We start from the raw sequence: 16,613 nt of genomic DNA, 5'->3' as shown, positions 1-16,613 counted from the left end.
AAAATGAGGGATGCAAATGATCCATTTTCTTCACCCAATCGATTTGGCCCATTTTTTATTTCCTTCAGAATTTCGAATCGAATATTTTCGAATCGAATAATATAGAATACAAGTCGAATACTCGAATCAAATATTGGAATCGAGTATTCGGAAAATAAAATTAAGTTACTTTTAAAAGACGAATCGAATGCTCGAATCGAATCGAATAATTTGAAAATATCATCGAATCGAATTTAATATTCGTAATCGAATCGAATTTTAGTATCATTTCACGAATACGAATCGAATATGTTGATATTCGCTTCGATTCGATTCGATTGGGGAAGATGATGATGCGGTTTTTTTTTACACATGTCAATAATATGCTTAGGTGTCAATTTCTAGCTGCCACCACATTAATTCCGACTGCCACCGTGTCATTTTCGGCGCTGGCGTAAGAAAAAATCGATCATTGGATAAAAACGAGACAAAAATGAAAGGTTATATATTTAGAGACGTATTTTTTAAAATAAAAGCAAAAATCAATTTCGTCTAAACGTTATGAATTTACGGGCAATTAACCCTTTTAAATTTAATAATTAATATTGTGACTTAAAAGAAAAAAGAAGAAAGAAGGAAAAGTGAGCCATGATATAACCGTGCAGCAATTGAACATGTCTAGTCGGTTCTATAAAATTAAAGCTCGGCCAACGTAATCCTCTTTATTCCTCTCTTCTCAATTTTCACTCTCCTTTCTCTCTTATTTTCTCACCCGCCTCTCCCGCCGGCCGCCTCTCCCGCCGGATTATCCCGCCTAAATCTGCTTCTTCTTCTTCTTCTCCATTCATCGACACGACATATATATCTCCAAGGTCTGCTATTTCTCTCTCTCTCTCGATCTCCGATGAAAGAGATTTAGATCTACTGCTTCCTTAACATATTGACTTGTTTCAGCGACCCTTTTGGGAACTGATTATTGTGTTGACGGTATTCCGCTCCACCGCCTTTTGAGATTTTTTGGTTCGGTTTTTCCTAAGTTTTCAGCTGTTTTTTTAGTGGATCTTGCATATTGTAATGTGGTTCTCTCTTTCTTTTTTCCACTTCGGTTCTGCAATGATTCAATCTTTATATAGTTTCAATACTTTTCAGTTCTAAAATTTGGAGTCTTTACTATATTTTGTTTCGGGGATAATGAATAATGATGCAATTTTTCTTAATCCTAAATGAGTATCCTTGAACATCATTTATTGATTTTACGTTCTATATTTGAAATTTTATGGGGGGAGTGTTTTCAGCTTCTCTCATTGAGGTGAGTTATCACCCTTGAATAAGAGATAGCTAAACTTGTAAGCCATTTAGGTAGACAGTAGACTAAATAAATATCAGAGAAGTTTTTTTTTGCTTTTTTGCAAACTAATAAAGCCAGTAGAGATTAATTTCTTGCCATTTCTTACTTTTAGATGTTTACAAGATCATAAAAGTATAGGTAGCTCCATTTTCCTTTCTCTGTTTACTTGCTAAGTACCTTATTTTGGTGGACGAGGGTGCCAATTATACACCAACGTGGATAAGGATGTGAATGGGTAAGAGCATATCAATGTGGTGATTATATATTTTTCTATCCTCCTCCACTTTTCCTGTATCCGATTTCTTTTTGGAGTTTGATATTTGGGATTACTTTATCAATGGTTTGACTCTCCAAATGCAGGTGTTTTATATTCATCTATTTCTGCAGCATGGATTGACATTATGGTTAACCTAGAGTATAAGAGGTTTACCTCATTATATTTGGTTGTTGCCATTTAGACAATCTAGTTCTTGAAAGGCGTATATCTTCCTCGATTAGACAGTTATGCTTGCTTACAAGGAGTTGTAGCATGTGCACTCATATTTTTTTGCAAATTTATTTGGATTTTTTCTCCCTGTAGAATTGTATCTGTGCATTCATGAAGGTGGGTGTTTTTAACTTTTGAGCTTCCAGTTATTTGAATTTCATGTTGTATGTTTATGAAGTTTATTTGAGTTATGCCCAGGGTTTTCTTGTTTAATTTTTCCTTAAATAGTGTTTTGATGGTCCTCCAACTGAGATTTAGTAACTTGTTAAGTATTAATCTAATTGTGTGAGCTCATTTGATTGACATTTGAGTAGTGCATTTATCAATAGATGGATCTCACTCAATGAATGACTGCTGAGCTTTATGTTTATGAATTTTCTTTTTCTTTGTTTTTTTTGTAGATAGCTGCTTGAAGATTGCGGCTTGCAGAAATCTTAGTGGTTCAAGTGGCTTATGGTGGATTTTTCTTGAAGTATTTGGTTTTTATTGGTTACCAGATTGTTAATTTTTGTAAATTTGGCATTCTTGATGCGGTTTGAGTTTTAGCATTTGTGGTAGTTTCTCGATGAAACATGGCGGTTTGAAGAGGGAAAAATGTGGTCTTTTAAAATGTGTGTTTGGTCTAAATGAACGACACTAATGGCTGAACAAGGCTTATCCGTAGTGTCCAGTGCAAATGCAATTGTTGCTCTGCCCGGCCACTTGGCCGAAGATGTTTATATTCCGGTTTCTAGTATGAATGCAACTGTATCTTTGGCAAGTCAGACATTGGCGGTTGGGCAGGAGTTCCCGGATGTGGATACCTGTAGGAGAACATTGAAGGATATAGCCATAGCATTGCATTTTGAGATTCGGATAGTGAAATCTGATAGGAGTAGGTTTATAGCTAAGTGTTCCAAAGATGGTTGTCCGTGGCGTGTCCATGTTGCAAAGTTGCCAGGAGTTCCCACATTTACCATTAGAACGCTTCATGCAGAGCACACATGTGAAGGGGTCCAGAATCTTCACCATCAACAAGCATCTGTGGGCTGGGTTGCACGATCTATGGAAGCACGTATCAGGGATAATCCACAATATAAGCCAAAGGAGATTTTGCAAGATATTCGAGATCAACATGGGGTTGCTGTCTCTTATATGCAGGCCTGGCGGGGGAAGGAACGTAGTATGGCTGCACTGCATGGGACTTATGAAGAAGGTTTCAAGCTTCTTCCTGCATATTGTGAACAGATAAGGAAAACTAATCCTGGCAGCATTGCTTCTGTTGTTGCCACTGGACAAGAAAATTCATTCCAACGGTTATTTGTTTCTTATCGTGCTGCAATTTATGGATTCATTAATGCATGCCGTCCACTAGTAGAACTGGACAGAGTCCATCTCAAAGGGAAGTACTTAGGAACATTGTTCTGTGCTGCTGCCATTGATGCCGATGATCAACTGTTTCCATTGGCAATTGCTGTTGTTGATGTGGAAAGTGATGAGAACTGGATGTGGTTCATGTCAGAGCTGCGTAAGCTTCTAGGAGTGAACACTGATAGTATGCCCAGGCTCACAATACTTTCTGAGAGAACAATAGGTATGGTGGAAGCTGTTGAGACGCATTTTCCAAACGCATTTCACGGTTTTTGCCTGCGATTTATCAGTGAGAACTTCCGTGATACATTCAAGAACTCAAAGTTGGTGAACATATTCTGGAATGCTGTTTATGCACTTACAACAGCTGAATTCGAAAATAAAATATCTGAGATGGTGCAAATTTCGCAGGATGTCTTGCCTTGGCTACACCATTTCAACCCTCAGCTATGGGCCGTGGCATACTTTGAAGGTGTACGCTATGGCCATTTCACCTTGACTGTCACAGAATTGCTGTACAATTGGGCATTAGAATGTCACGAGCTCCCTATTGTACAGATGATGGAGCATATTCGGCATCAGTTAGCATCATGGTTCGATGAACGTCTAAACATAGGAATGCGACTGACCTCAATTCTTGTACCCTCTGCTGAAAAGCGGATTTCAGAAGCTATTTCGGATGCTCGGTGTTACAAAGTGCTTCGTGCAAATGAGGTTGAGTTTGAGATTGTTTCAACTGAACGGACAAACATTGTGGACATAAGAAATCGAGTTTGCTCATGTCGCCGCTGGCAGCTCTATGGTCTGCCATGTGCACATGCAGCTGCAGCTCTTATCTCCTGTGGACAAAATTCTCACTTGTTTGCTGAGCCTTGCTTCACAGTCCACAGCTATCGTGAAACCTACTCACAGATGATACATCCGATCCCTGACAAAACCCTGTGGAAGGAGCTGGGCGAGGGCACTGATGGTGGAGGAGCTAAAGTTGATATCACCATTCGCCCGCCAAAAACACGTAGGCCTCCTGGAAGACCGAAAAAGAAAGTTCTGCGCTTAGAGAGTTTGAAACGCCCGAAAAGAGTCGTTCAATGTGGCCGATGCCATATGCTCGGGCACTCTCAGAAGAAATGCACACAGCCGATGTGATGCATTCTCAGTAATTCTTTCCTGTCTATTTTTTTGTTATATGCATGATGTACTTATTTTGCAAATCAGTTAGAATTTAGGCTATGGTGGCATTCTATCACTTGTCACTCTTGTTAAGATATTGTACTTATATAGCTGTAGAATTTAGTTGCCAAAGTAAGGCCTCTCTAATTTCACTTGTTTCTACAATGTTATGAAATAGGCCTACATGAAATTTCAGTTGAGAAATGGATGTCCTTTAAGGGTCGTTGGTCGGTTTAATCTTATGGCCCTTGATGAATTATATGCAGTTGGGTTGTACATGACTCATGTCAAAGCTATTTACATACTATTAAGATTTTAATTTGAAAACTTCCATCCAGAATTTGGTTTTTGAACAAACAAGCCGAGCCCGTGCCTTAATTTTTAAACAAATGCTTACGGTACCATTGTCGGTTAATCTTGGTAGTTGGTGCTTGCATTAGGTTTAATTTTTCTATTAATGACGAACTAGATGTTGTCTGTAAATAGGTGGAGCTATACGATGCTACTCAAATTATGGTTCAAAGTTCATTCCGAGTTTGTCTGCTTTATAAATGATCAGCTTGGAGCCTCAATTTTGAGCAACTCAAGTCTAAAGGTATTCGACTTGTTGGTTCGCTCATCTATACTCCCGAATGTTCCAAAAGCTCTAGGGTGATCATTTTCTTAAATTTGAAGAATTTGATCTCTGTTTCTTTCTTTTAATTATAGTATCCTGTGATGCTGAGTAAATCTAGAAATATTAGAAAAACTTATTGCTAACTGTAAATTTCAACTTGAGGGACATACTTGATGCACTTAAAAACATTGGGGAATTGTTAAAGCTATAGAGTTCATTGGACAAAGCTCCGGTGCGTTTAGTATGCCTTCCTTATTGATGTGCTTAAAACTGTTAATTGTTGCTTTAGTTTGGTGACTTGGTCATGGAGATCTTTGTTTTAGACATGGTTGAACATAACAGGAACCGGTGAGAATATACGTCAGAAATGTTGCAGTTGCAGCTTTTTCCTGTTCACATATTGAAATTGTCATGTCATCTCCAAATCTCTGCATAATTATTTGTACTTTCAGATCTATTGTGGGTAACACAAAATAGTAAGCCACTCTTTTTGTGATGAATCCTCTTAATTTTTGATTGACTTGGTTTGGCGAGAATGACAGTCTAGCGCTGCCTCTAGTTTATCCTTTTCTGTCGACAAATCCAGAATCTTTGGAAGATTGCTTCTTCCATGGTCGTGGATGATGGAGATACAAAGGGTGGTCTTTACTTTCTCAAGGTGCAATTAACACATGCACACAAGACATGCTAGATCCCTTCAACAGCCTCTGTCAGACAACAAAGAGAAGTACCAATATAGGAAATAGCTACTACCACTGTCTTTGGTGAGTTTGTGTTATTGGTAAATACTTTGTGACCTCATTGTTCTCTGCAGGGGAAACCTCAAAAGGACAATCACAAAAAGTTCAATGAACAGTTTTACAGGCATGGCGTTTTCTATTTGGTTTTCCCTCAGTGGTTTACTTCACTCGTCTCTATCGAAATTTCGGACAGGTAATGTCATTCTTGCCACTTCAATTGGTGAAGAAGGTCGAGATATCACGGAAGTTGATCTTGTCATATGCTTTGATGCTAATGTCTCGCATTTGAGAATGATTCAACACATGGGGACAACTGGAGGAAGCATTAAGGACGAGTTGATATCCTTTTCTTTCTATTAGTGGCTTTAGAAGGAGCTTACTTGTATTCATTTATGTAAAGTTCTTGCCCGTTGCATCTTATTTTCAATTGAGTTTTCTGTAAGCAATTTCTTTAACAAGCTCACTAGTTTTAGCTCGTGAAGGGTCAGACTTGAAAGCTTTTATGTGCAAGCAAGCAAATAGCAGGTCTATTTAGAAGCACATGATAAATGGTGGCTTGAATTGCTTTACCTTCCATGCCAGTCGAAGGTTGGTATGCTTTAACTGCAGAGTATGTTTCAATTTTCTGACATAAGCATGGTAAATAAATAAAAAGTTTTAACTGGCTCAGCCGATACCTAGGTCTTTATGCTTTGCATGCGTGATTGGAGGTTTCTCATTTTCTCAAACCAGAATTGCAATTTCTGGAAATGTCAATTGACCTCTTGGATCAAAAGTGAAAGACTCTGAACCTGTCCCAGTGCCTGCATAGACAAATTTACTGATACGGATAAAGATTAACTTGCCAAGTAATCTGTCGCCACTCAAGAAAATTCTCAGTGACCATCTTGGTGCTTTTCCTCACTCATTGGCATTTCCATCCCCTGCAAATGAAGTGTCGCACTCTTCTAGAACATGGATACAAATAGACACCATGCAGCATTTGCAAGACTTAACATCTTATCATAACAGCAATTTCCTCAGCAGAGTTTTGTATATTAGTTCTCAATGGACTCATTTGTATCCAATTGGCTATCCTTCGGAATTATTTGAGTCACTATCTTGATCCAGGGCGATGATATTTCAGATCCTTGCTTGAGAGTTTCAGCAGAAGAGTTTTGTATATTAGTTCTCAATGGACTCATTTGTATCCAATTGGCTATCCTTCGGAATTATTTGAGTCACTATCTTGATCCAGGGCGATGATATTTCAGATCCTTGCTTGAGAGTTTCAGCAGAAGAACCTCATAAAAAAAGTAGTCCTTGCTGTCTGGGACTTCCTGTTCGATTCATCTAGCACCTTTTGATTTAAAGGTACAAGAAAGAAAAAAGAAAAAAGCACTTAAGATATTTCCAGTTTCTAGATTATGGTTGGTTGCTTTAAAATCCACTCTCTAGTTGATCTCTCTTCGACTAGTTTTGACATCTCTTGTACCAATTTATAAGTCCTTTGGTATCCCTCATGGATGATTTGTCGCTGAATTTTAAAATGAATGAAGTTTTATCCTAGGGTGGTTTCTTTGACATGTTATAAAGAATTAAATTTGTATATATGGTATAAATTGTAAAGCAAGTTAGTACTTTCCTAGTTCAGTTAGGACTCTTGTCTATATTGCTATATATAGGTGTTTTGATCAGTAGATGAATATAGAGAAAAATTTCCCCAATATCATGTTTCTCCCTTTGGTTTAACAGTTTCCATAAGATTTTTGGTCTCAGTCAACTTAAATATGGTCATATGTAAGAGGTAAAATCACATTAGGCAATACATGATTTGCTAACTCTTAGCATTCTAGTTCACTTCTACCTGCTGTAATACACATCTCACCATCCAACATTCATTTGATTGAATTGAATCTTTATGGTTGTCTTTTCTTTGGAATGTTTCAGATTCAGAGAGATGTACTGATCCTTCTGACAAGAATTTGGATAAAGAAGCTGAAGGAACAGGTAGAGAGCTTCAGGAGATTGAAAGACGTGCACACTGACAACTCTCACAAACCTTGGCTGCAAACCTTCCTCTTTGCTTCAGAATGTCTTATCTGCTGATAATATTGGAAATGTCTTGGTTTTATCATTCCCTCAACTGCCTCTGAACTCTAAGTTCTAAACGAACAGAAGGTAGCAATATATGACTTCTCCGCATCACTCTTTGCACCCAAGATCCATTGACAAGAGTGCACATGAATTTAGTCTAGCAGTCCTGGTGCAGAAAATGAAAAGAAGTTCAATGTGGTTGAGGAAACTCTCCATATCTCCAACCAGGATCATGTTGTGCGTGGCAGGATGCTGCCCATTAGTTCATGAGTTGGACGATGATCTTAAAGATTCTGAACTTAGTCCAAGACTGGCTAATTTCATCAAAAGTGGAGTTGGTTCCAGAATCCCCTATAGATTATATACTAGTTTGTGCAAGCTCTTTTCGTTCAACATTCTTGGTATTGAAAATGCAGGGATGTGGAATGGCAACAGAGCCGATATCACTGGCCCTGCTCTTGTTTTTTCCCCAATATTGGAAACTGAACGCGTAAACTCTTTTGAACGTGACAAGAAGGAAGATAAAATGGTAGCTTGGGGGAGATTGGAAATCCGGTGTCTGAAATGATGATGGCATTCATACAGATTGTAACACGGGTGCAGTGGGCCGTGCTCATCACAGGCAAATAAGTGAAAATCTCCTTTCTCTAAACTCTCGAACACTGGCAGCAGTGTAAGATTTGACTCTTGGATTCTGATATCAAGCTCGAAACAGTTAAGCAGCAGTGCAAGTTCTGCAGGCTGCACATGAATGGAGACCTCAACAAACAGAATCCGAGTTAAAAATTCAAAACTTCCATGAGGGCTGACTATCACAAATCAGCTGAACTTCTCTAAGGTCATCTAATTTCTTAGTTTATCTGTGAAAATGTAAAATTATCTTATAACATGCAGCTGTATTGTCTTATCTTATAACATGCAGCTGTCTTGTCTTACCCTATAGTTTGAGCAAACATAATCTTTCTGGTGTTTTCTCTAAAGATCAATTAAGCTTACTGAACTACTTAGCTTTAGATAGAGCCTGACCGAAGAAATATGGCATTTTACATCTATTCAATGTTCAGATTCCAAAAGTAGTTTTTACCTGTAGTTCACTTAATAAATTTGTTGAAGCTAACAAGCTAAATAAATCAAGCTCAAACTTAATTTATTTATTGACAATCAAGCTATAAGTTATAACCCTACATATTCATATTAGATGAAATACAAAATTGATGGGTGAAACTGTGGATGTGGGTGGAAAATATTTCGTTCACTGTTGGCCTATTGCTTTTGATTATGTGGCTACAAATGCTATAATTCCATTTCATTAGGATCCTCATAAGCCTTTTTTTTTTTGGGTTAAATACATGTAATATTATGAACTTAAGTGAATTATAAATTTAGCTTGGACTTTAAAAGTTTCAATTTATATGAATAATTTTACTCCGTGTTCAATTTTAGTATCAATTTGTTTTCCGGCATAAATTTTATATGGATAACTTTACTCCGTGTTCAATTTTAGCATCGATTTGTTTTCCGGCATAAATTTCAGAACGTGGCAATGACGTGTCTTCCAAATGACACGTCATAATTTGTAACTTAAAAACATTCAATTTAAATGTGTAACTTTACTTCGTGTTCAATTTAAATATGCAACTTTACTCCGTGTTCAATTTTAGCACCGAATAAAGAAGAGGCGGAGAAGAAGAAAAAGAAGAGGCGGCAATTCTTCCCAAACCCCATGTCGTCTCCAAAATCCAATCCCGTCCCAGCCAATTCTCCCCAAACCCCTTCGCCTAAGGCTCTAATTGAGGAGAGCGGTGGCCCGGAGGGAGGAGAAGGCGGTTCCGGAGGCGGCAATTCTTCGCTGCTGTCCGTCCAACAGGAAGAGAGAAAGACAGAGATGGTGAGGGCACGGAGGCAGCGAGGAGCTGTTGTTTTCGCCGATGTGGGAATTGGAGTGTGGAGGTCGGCGGCGGCCATGGGTACTGTTGTGGTCGCCGAAAATCAAGAGGAGGTGTGGTATGAATTGGGGATCTAGGGTTTTATATAGAGAAGAGGGAAATTTGGGGACTAGTTAGTCGCGGCGCCCTTTACTGAAAAAAAGGCGGCGGGGCTCGCGACTACAGTCGCCGGGAAAGAAGGTGGCGGCATAACCATGTTTGTGTGTGTGTTTTGCGAAATCAAAGAAAGAGAGGGATATCAAACCTAGAGATGGGAGAGAGGGAGGTCGGATGGAGATGCGGGGGTGGCTGCTGGAGAAGAAGTGAGGTGGCGCCGCGCCTGTGATGTCTGAGGGATTTCCACCGAGGGATTTGATAGCCGTGGTAGCGGCGGCGGAGGCGGAGGAGGGGCGGCGGGAGGAGGAAGGGGTGTTGGAAGAGGATTGATCGAGAGAGAGAGAGAGAGTAACTAGAGAGAAAGCCGTTTTGCTCGCCGACCGGAAGCTTATGCCAGCAAGCTACATCAATGACATATAGGATCGAAACGTGTACCGGCAAGCCACGTTAAAAAATGGTGCTATTGAACACGGAGTAAAGTTGTCCATATAAATTGAAACTTTTGAAGTCCCTATTAAATTTGGAATTCGACTTAAGTTCATGATATTACATGCATTTAACATTTTTACTTTTTCTTGCTACTAATAAAGTGGGGGGGGGCATTCTATCTTACCTATGATATGACGTAATTACACAGCTTATAACTATGATCACAAAATATAATTTGGTGATGTATCTTGCCTATCATCATGTTCAATATTATAGAACCAAGCATCGCCACAAAAGCGGTATAGTTTTTAATTAGATAATCATTAAATACACCTCACTAAAATGATCTTGTGATTAAAAACATTAAAGATTCGGTATGTCACGCAGAATAAACTTATCTTGATAGTTCATTTTGTTTATTGAATTAGACCAAATTATCATCATTCATCAGCATCGATCACGAATGTATTAAACTAAAGTTGTATCACGACTTCTAGAGAAATGCTAGTACAAAATATGCGCTTTTCTACAACTTCAAAACTATTAAAAAATATTCCATCCGCATAAGAGTATACATGATTATTTTTTATTTATTAATTCTTTTTAATGGTTCTTTATTTTCCTCCTTAGTGACTCAACCCCCCCCCCCCCCCAAAACCTATTGATAGGAGGCCAAACCTATTGATAGGAGGAAAAATATCTTACCAACTACTTCATTGTTAGAGTATTCATAATTATTGATGACACAAATTTTAATAAATGAAATAAGGAGTTCACTTTTATTATAGTGTTATCTGTTATGATAATGAGATAAAAAAAAAAAGTAATAGATTTGTGGTGGACCATGTGCCGTAAAATTGTAAATATATTGATCAAGTATGTATAAAATAAAGGATTTGCAATGGAGTAGTATCCAAACAATGAAGTACAAACTCTTATAGAATGTACCAAAATAGCAAAAAAAAATCACTCTTATAGATGAAGAGCATATACTACAAGATCCCACCCACATTTGTATTGCGCCAATTTTATTGTAACAACTATAACAGATAAGAGTGAGGTGTATTTAATGATTATAACAGATAAGAGTGAGGTGTGTTGCGCCAATTTTATTGTAACAACTATACATGGATACAAAGCAATAAAAAGGAGCCTTCATTTTCACACCCAGTCCCGTTTTGTGAACTAAGTTTAATATTATAGGAGTACAAAGCTTTTAGAAACAAATGGGAAAAAAAAAATCTGATAATTGGTTGCCGTAATCAGATTCTGCTGACTATTTAACTTGAAAACTGTCGGCAAAAATATTTTTCGTTACAGCAAAACTTTTTAAAGACTTGGGTGCAAACTGTTGCACAAGAAAAAACTACAATTAGCAACTATCTACCAAATCTACAACCCCACAGGGGTAAGCCAAGTGAGCCGCGTCTCTTTACAGGAGGAAGAAATGAACAATTCAAACGAGAGAAATTACTTACACTACTGAGGCATAATCGACATGGTCCGTGTAAGATCCAGTGACTTGAGGGCGGATTCGGGGAAGGGTTGTGTACCCGGCATCCACAAATTTCCATTATGGGGCAGCAACACCTGATGATGGTTGCCCTTTGCTGCATCTTCTCCATCAGTAGGAGCAGAAACTTCTTTCTTAGTCTTGACAAATTCAAAGAACTCAGCAACTTGACTAGCATACCTTCACCAGTAACAATTTTACACAGCAAAAATGAGATAATATGGATTTCCCCAATTAATGGAAATGAACGGAAGAAAGAGAAAGCAGCATTTATTCAGAGTTTTTGCATTTAGATCTACTTGCAAAATTCAACCAGAAGCAATGCCAAGTCACCAATCAAACAATCTCTCAAGATAAACAATCAGGCATGTTTACTCAATTCCAGAGCAGAGAAGAGGGAAAAGCTAACATACTCTCGCTTTGCCTCGATGTCTTTGCTGAAATCAATATCTGGTTCACAGTCGAGAACCAAAGCAGGAATCTGTTTTTTGGAAAATTAAGGTAAGTTGAAAGATTACAGACGTCAAAGCTAAATAGATGAGGATGAAGCACAATACCTTTTGGATGCTTGAGTGCATATGATCACCGTCCAGATAGAACACTTGATCCCTTATCTTGGGATGTAAGGACCAATCAACATCATTGGGTACCTTGCTTACCGACAGCACTCCATGATTTCCACTTTGGAAAGGGAAAAGCCAGCTTTCATGCTTTTCATGCAGGTCTTGCAGATAATTAAGAGAGACTCCACCTTCCTCTGCTCTCTTACGCATCATCATACGCTTATGACAAGTACCAGGGCTTGCTCTAAGGTAGATAAAACCATCAGGAATAAGACCAGGCAAACTTGAAACAACAGGATCAAACCACGAGTCGTAAATACTGATCTCCATCTCATTCATCCACTTGGCCTCATGAACAGCTCTCACAAAGACCTTTATGTGATGAGAGCGATAAATGTATGTCAGTAAAGAAGAAATTACCCAGCATGTTAGATATAACTAAGCATAAGCCTTCTCCCATTTTTCGATACTTTTAGAGTACATTAAATAGCAGATATATCCTTTATTGCATTGACAGGTTCCATTAATATATTCTCATTTGGAAAGAAACATGAAAAACATCACAAACAATAATGTGAACTGCCAAATTCATAATGACACATCTATGATAAGCTTGTGATGCTAAACCACTGTGATAGGAGATACAAGTTGTAACAAAGACCATCCACGCCTGTCGCATACTCCATAATCTGCTATATGAATTGAATAGAGCACGAGAGGTCAAAAGGCTGAATACTTACCATTCTATCACTGAAAACACTCCTTTCCATCAGCCTGAGGGGCTTAACACCGCCTGATGACTCCCTCTCCTGCATAACTCTCGTGACAAATACATAGTTCTGGAAGGTATAGGCATATCTCTCCGGCTCAGCATAAAAAGCATCCAATATGTTGAAGTGGTCTGCACCAATATTCTGCCACTTATCAATTGGTTCAGGAACAACCTCCACAATGTCTCTAAGCTCAAGTGTTTCATTTGCAATTCTTTGCAAAAAGGTGGTCTTCCCAACGCTGATATTCCCTTCGACACAGAGAGTGATCCGCTTCTTGTGAGCTGGCCTTGCACCAACCTCCTTCAGCTCTTCATCTACACTTTCCTTAATGAATGTTGTTATACTTTCAGCATGGTTCTTGTGTATGATACCCACCGAACTCCGCAGGAACTCCACCATTTTCTCACTTGATTTCCCAGAAAACTGCACCATGGTTGCACATGTTCAATATTATAGAACCAAGCTAAGCGCACCATAAATTTTCTTCAATCCAACCAAGTCATGCTGTTTGCTAAGTCATTTCTTGAGCAAATTATACAAAAAATGCAGCAAGAAAACTACAAAACAGTCCTAACCAGAAACACACTAATTCTGGAAGCACAAAAGCAGAAACAAAAATTTGAAACAATCTTACTAAGCATAAGCAACATTACCGTACTCAAAATAAATCAAGCTCAGGCAAAAACACCTCAAACTATTCCTGCACATCAAGACCAACTATCCAGCGATTAAACAAGATTATTCATCTCTCTACAATGTGGTATGATTATCCATACCTTGTCTTTATAGAGCTGTTTGAGCTGCGCCACGCCCTCAAACCCCTTCTCCACCAGCTTACGCAAATTTCTCGGCCCGACTCCAGGTATTGTCAACAAATCCGGATTCCCCCTCTGCCTCCTCTGCACCCTTTTCACATTCTCCCCCTCTTTCTCCTGCAACACCTCTCCGGAGCATGTACTGAACCAAGCCCTGTAGGGCGCACTCATGCCACCATAATTACTCTCTTTAGAAACCACCCACGCCCTAAGGGCCGCTGTTTTACCGCAGGGGGGCATCCGCACGAGGCGCAGGCTCTGCGCCGCGGCGGCCGCAGAGAAGTGGTTTCGAGGGTGAGGGTAGCGGAGAGCGGCGGTGGAAGAAGACATGGCTTTGGCGTCGGCGAGGCCGCAGAGAGAGAGAGGAGTTTTAGCGGATAAAATATGGGGGCCGGAGGGGCTTCGGCGCAGCAGCTTCTGCATAACTATGGCGCATCTCACACGCGGAGTGGACTGCAATGCAAATTTCTATACGTATTTGTGAGAGAGTTGAAGAATTGCAGCAGTTGAAGATGGTGGACTGGAGAAGAAGGGTTCTGTGCTTGAGGGTTTTGGGGGGACAGAAAATGAAATGCTGCGCTTCCTCGATTTCAAATAAATTGGAGATTGATGATTTTATCAGCAAAAATTAATACTTATAATTAAAATTTGTATTTCATATAATTTCGTAGGGGTTTATATAGTCTTTCAAATTAGTACTACATATTTTTAATTTTTTTTATTTATATTAATTAATTTTAAATAAAAATTACAGGATTTTTATAAACAATATTCATTTATATGATAGAAGTAGCATTATTGTGAAGTCAATTTCAACATAAAATCAATTTCACATGAATTTTTGTGTTTTATGAAACTAGCTAATGATATGAAAATTTACAATTCAAAATTAGCTAGTTTCCATGGAATCTAACAAAGACCCATCGATCCTTTCTCACGAAAAACGTGACGCATTTCAAGCAAAAATCCATTTTATCTTTTACCACACAAATATTTATGTATTTTCAATAATATAAATGGTACAAAATGAAAACTTTCATATGTACTCCTTCCCTCCCACAACGAAAACAAAAAAAAACAAGACTAATTTAAAATCAGGTAGTAATTCAAATTTTAGCAATTAAATTTAATTTAAAACCAAATGGTAATCTTTATCAAAAAAACAAAACAAAACAAATGGTAATCCAAATTCCATGTATCTTTATCTCTGAAAAAACAATACAAATTTAAAACCAAGTAGTAATCCAAATTCCACCACATACATTTGAGTAGGGACAAAGTAAAACAAATTTAAAAGCAGGTAGAAATCCAAATTCCACCGCTTAAATTTGAGGAAAATGAAATAGATGTGCGTAAAGTCTGAAGAAAGTAATCCCAGATTCCTAGATTGTGGTCCGTGCACAGCAGTAAAGATGTTTTATTTTAGCTTGCGCCACTTTTTCTCTCTCACGATGTTTTCACCCTACCAATTAATTTTATTTTGTTTCAAATGGAGACAGAGGGCGATGGAAGAGAGTACGAACACTTTTGACAACTGACATCAATTAAATATCCATGATTCAGAATTTCTTTGACATTGTACACGGTGCGAATACTTGTAAAATTATTAAATACATAAACAATCTAATTACAAATTACACCCTCCGTTTATAAAAAGTGACAAATTTACTATTTTCATCCGTTTTCATATAATATATCTATTTTTTTTTTCATAAATTTTCCACTCATAGTAAAATAAAACCCTTGTTTCATTCACAACATATTCAACTACTTTTTTAAAGCTCGTGCCATTCAAAAACGAATACTCACTTTTTACAAGGATGGAGGGAGTAAAATAATACTCCATACATCCCTGAAAATTGTGACCCAATAAAGGTGTCACAAATTTTAAGAAAAAAATGTGGTTGTTATGTTTAAGTAGAGATTGAGTCTCACACTTTTTTTGTAAATAGTGAAAGAAAAAGTTTGTGGGTCATTTCTAAATAAGGAAATATCACAATTTTGAGAGATATCCAAATATAATAATAAGATCACAATTTTCAGGAACGGTGGGAGTACTTAATAGGGTTAAGTATCAAATACAACCTCAAAGTTGTCCCCATTCGAGCAAAAACAACCCTATAGCAACGTTCGTCGCATTTAACACCCTAGGGTGTTGATTAGTATGCAAATTTATCCGAAGGCTTAACAGGCATTAACACTGTTCAAAAATTATTATTATTATTTTTAATTTCAAGGCAAGCATCGATGGCGGTGGCCTATTGGTCGTTGTTGCTCGTCGGAAATTGAGGGAGGGGCGTGGAGGTCGGAATTTGGGGATCTACAGATTCAGAATTAGAGAAATGGGAGAAACTTAGAGGCAAGAAAGAGAAGAAAACAGAGGTAGTCAGCGGAGTTCCCATCGTTGCCGTTTGATTTAGAGACGAGGAAGGCTGCGACGACTGCCTTTGCAAGGAAGGAGGAGGCGCTGGAGCAGGTGAGCGTCGTGGGTGTGGGCGGCACAAGATCTATGTCTGGGTGTATGCTTCATATGTCAAGAGAAGGGAGGGCGAAAGAGGTTGTCGATGGTGGTGCTGAGAGCGGCGACTCCACGCGGCCATGGCTGGTGTTGTGGTTGCCAGAATTCGAAAGAGGGAGACAGGGGAATTGGGGAACTAAGATTTTCAGAGGTGGCGGCGACGACTGACTTGAGCATGTTTGTGTCGACGGTTG

The 16,613-nt window shown here is 38.5% G+C and overlaps 2 protein-coding genes and 1 long non-coding RNA gene across 9 annotated transcripts; 2 read left to right on the top strand and 1 right to left on the bottom strand.

Annotated features, from left to right (window-relative positions):
• The first annotated feature begins 664 nt into the window (after positions 1–664).
• On the top strand, positions 665–4,571 carry LOC131010323 (uncharacterized). Of its 7 annotated transcripts, XM_057937794.1 has the most exons (4): positions 668–851; positions 934–1,562; positions 1,688–1,931; positions 2,216–4,571. In XM_057937794.1, exon 4 carries the CDS (start codon positions 2,454–2,456, stop codon positions 4,308–4,310), a length of 1,857 nt encoding a protein of 618 aa, XP_057793777.1. In that variant the 5' UTR covers positions 668–851; positions 934–1,562; positions 1,688–1,931; positions 2,216–2,453; the 3' UTR covers positions 4,311–4,571. The 7 variants fall into 7 exon arrangements, with proteins under 7 accessions (XP_057793773.1, XP_057793777.1, XP_057793778.1 ...); XM_057937795.1 differs by lacking the exon at positions 1,688–1,931 and having other exon boundaries at positions 934–966; XM_057937793.1 differs by lacking the exon at positions 1,688–1,931.
• Positions 4,572–6,284: 1,713 nt separating this feature from the next.
• On the top strand, positions 6,285–8,737 carry LOC131010389 (uncharacterized). Its single transcript, XR_009096541.1, has 2 exons — positions 6,285–7,043; positions 7,620–8,737. It is a non-coding gene; the product is annotated as an uncharacterized LOC131010389 (long non-coding RNA).
• Positions 8,738–11,486: 2,749 nt separating this feature from the next.
• On the bottom strand, positions 11,487–14,507 carry LOC131010334 (uncharacterized). Its single transcript, XM_057937810.1, has 5 exons — positions 13,863–14,507; positions 13,054–13,509; positions 12,308–12,685; positions 12,164–12,231; positions 11,487–11,930 (listed from the first exon to the last, which is right to left on the bottom strand). Exons 1-5 carry the CDS (start codon positions 14,322–14,324, stop codon positions 11,717–11,719), a joined length of 1,578 nt encoding a protein of 525 aa, XP_057793793.1. The 5' UTR covers positions 14,325–14,507; the 3' UTR covers positions 11,487–11,716.
• Positions 14,508–16,613: the final 2,106 nt, after the last annotated feature.

This window comes from Salvia miltiorrhiza, chromosome 2, assembly GCF_028751815.1.
Source record: "Salvia miltiorrhiza cultivar Shanhuang (shh) chromosome 2, IMPLAD_Smil_shh, whole genome shotgun sequence".
Lineage (NCBI taxonomy): Eukaryota > Viridiplantae > Streptophyta > Magnoliopsida > Lamiales > Lamiaceae > Salvia > Salvia miltiorrhiza.
This window is presented reverse-complemented; position numbering and strand designations above follow the sequence as displayed.

Excerpts from the sequence above, each read along its gene's own strand:
- LOC131010334 (XM_057937810.1), bottom strand. The coding sequence starts at position 14,324 with ATGCAGAAGCTGCTGCGCCGAAGCCCCTCCGGCCCCCATATTTTATCC. Across the intron at positions 13,510-13,862 it reads AACAGCTCTATAAAGACAAG|TTTTCTGGGAAATCAAGTGA; the intron begins GTATGGATAATC and ends ACCATGGTGCAG. Across the intron at positions 11,931-12,163 it reads GACATCGAGGCAAAGCGAGA|GTATGCTAGTCAAGTTGCTG; the intron begins GTATGTTAGCTT and ends TTACTGGTGAAG.
- LOC131010323 (XM_057937790.1), top strand. The coding sequence starts at position 2,454 with ATGGCTGAACAAGGCTTATCCGTAGTGTCCAGTGCAAATGCAATTGTT.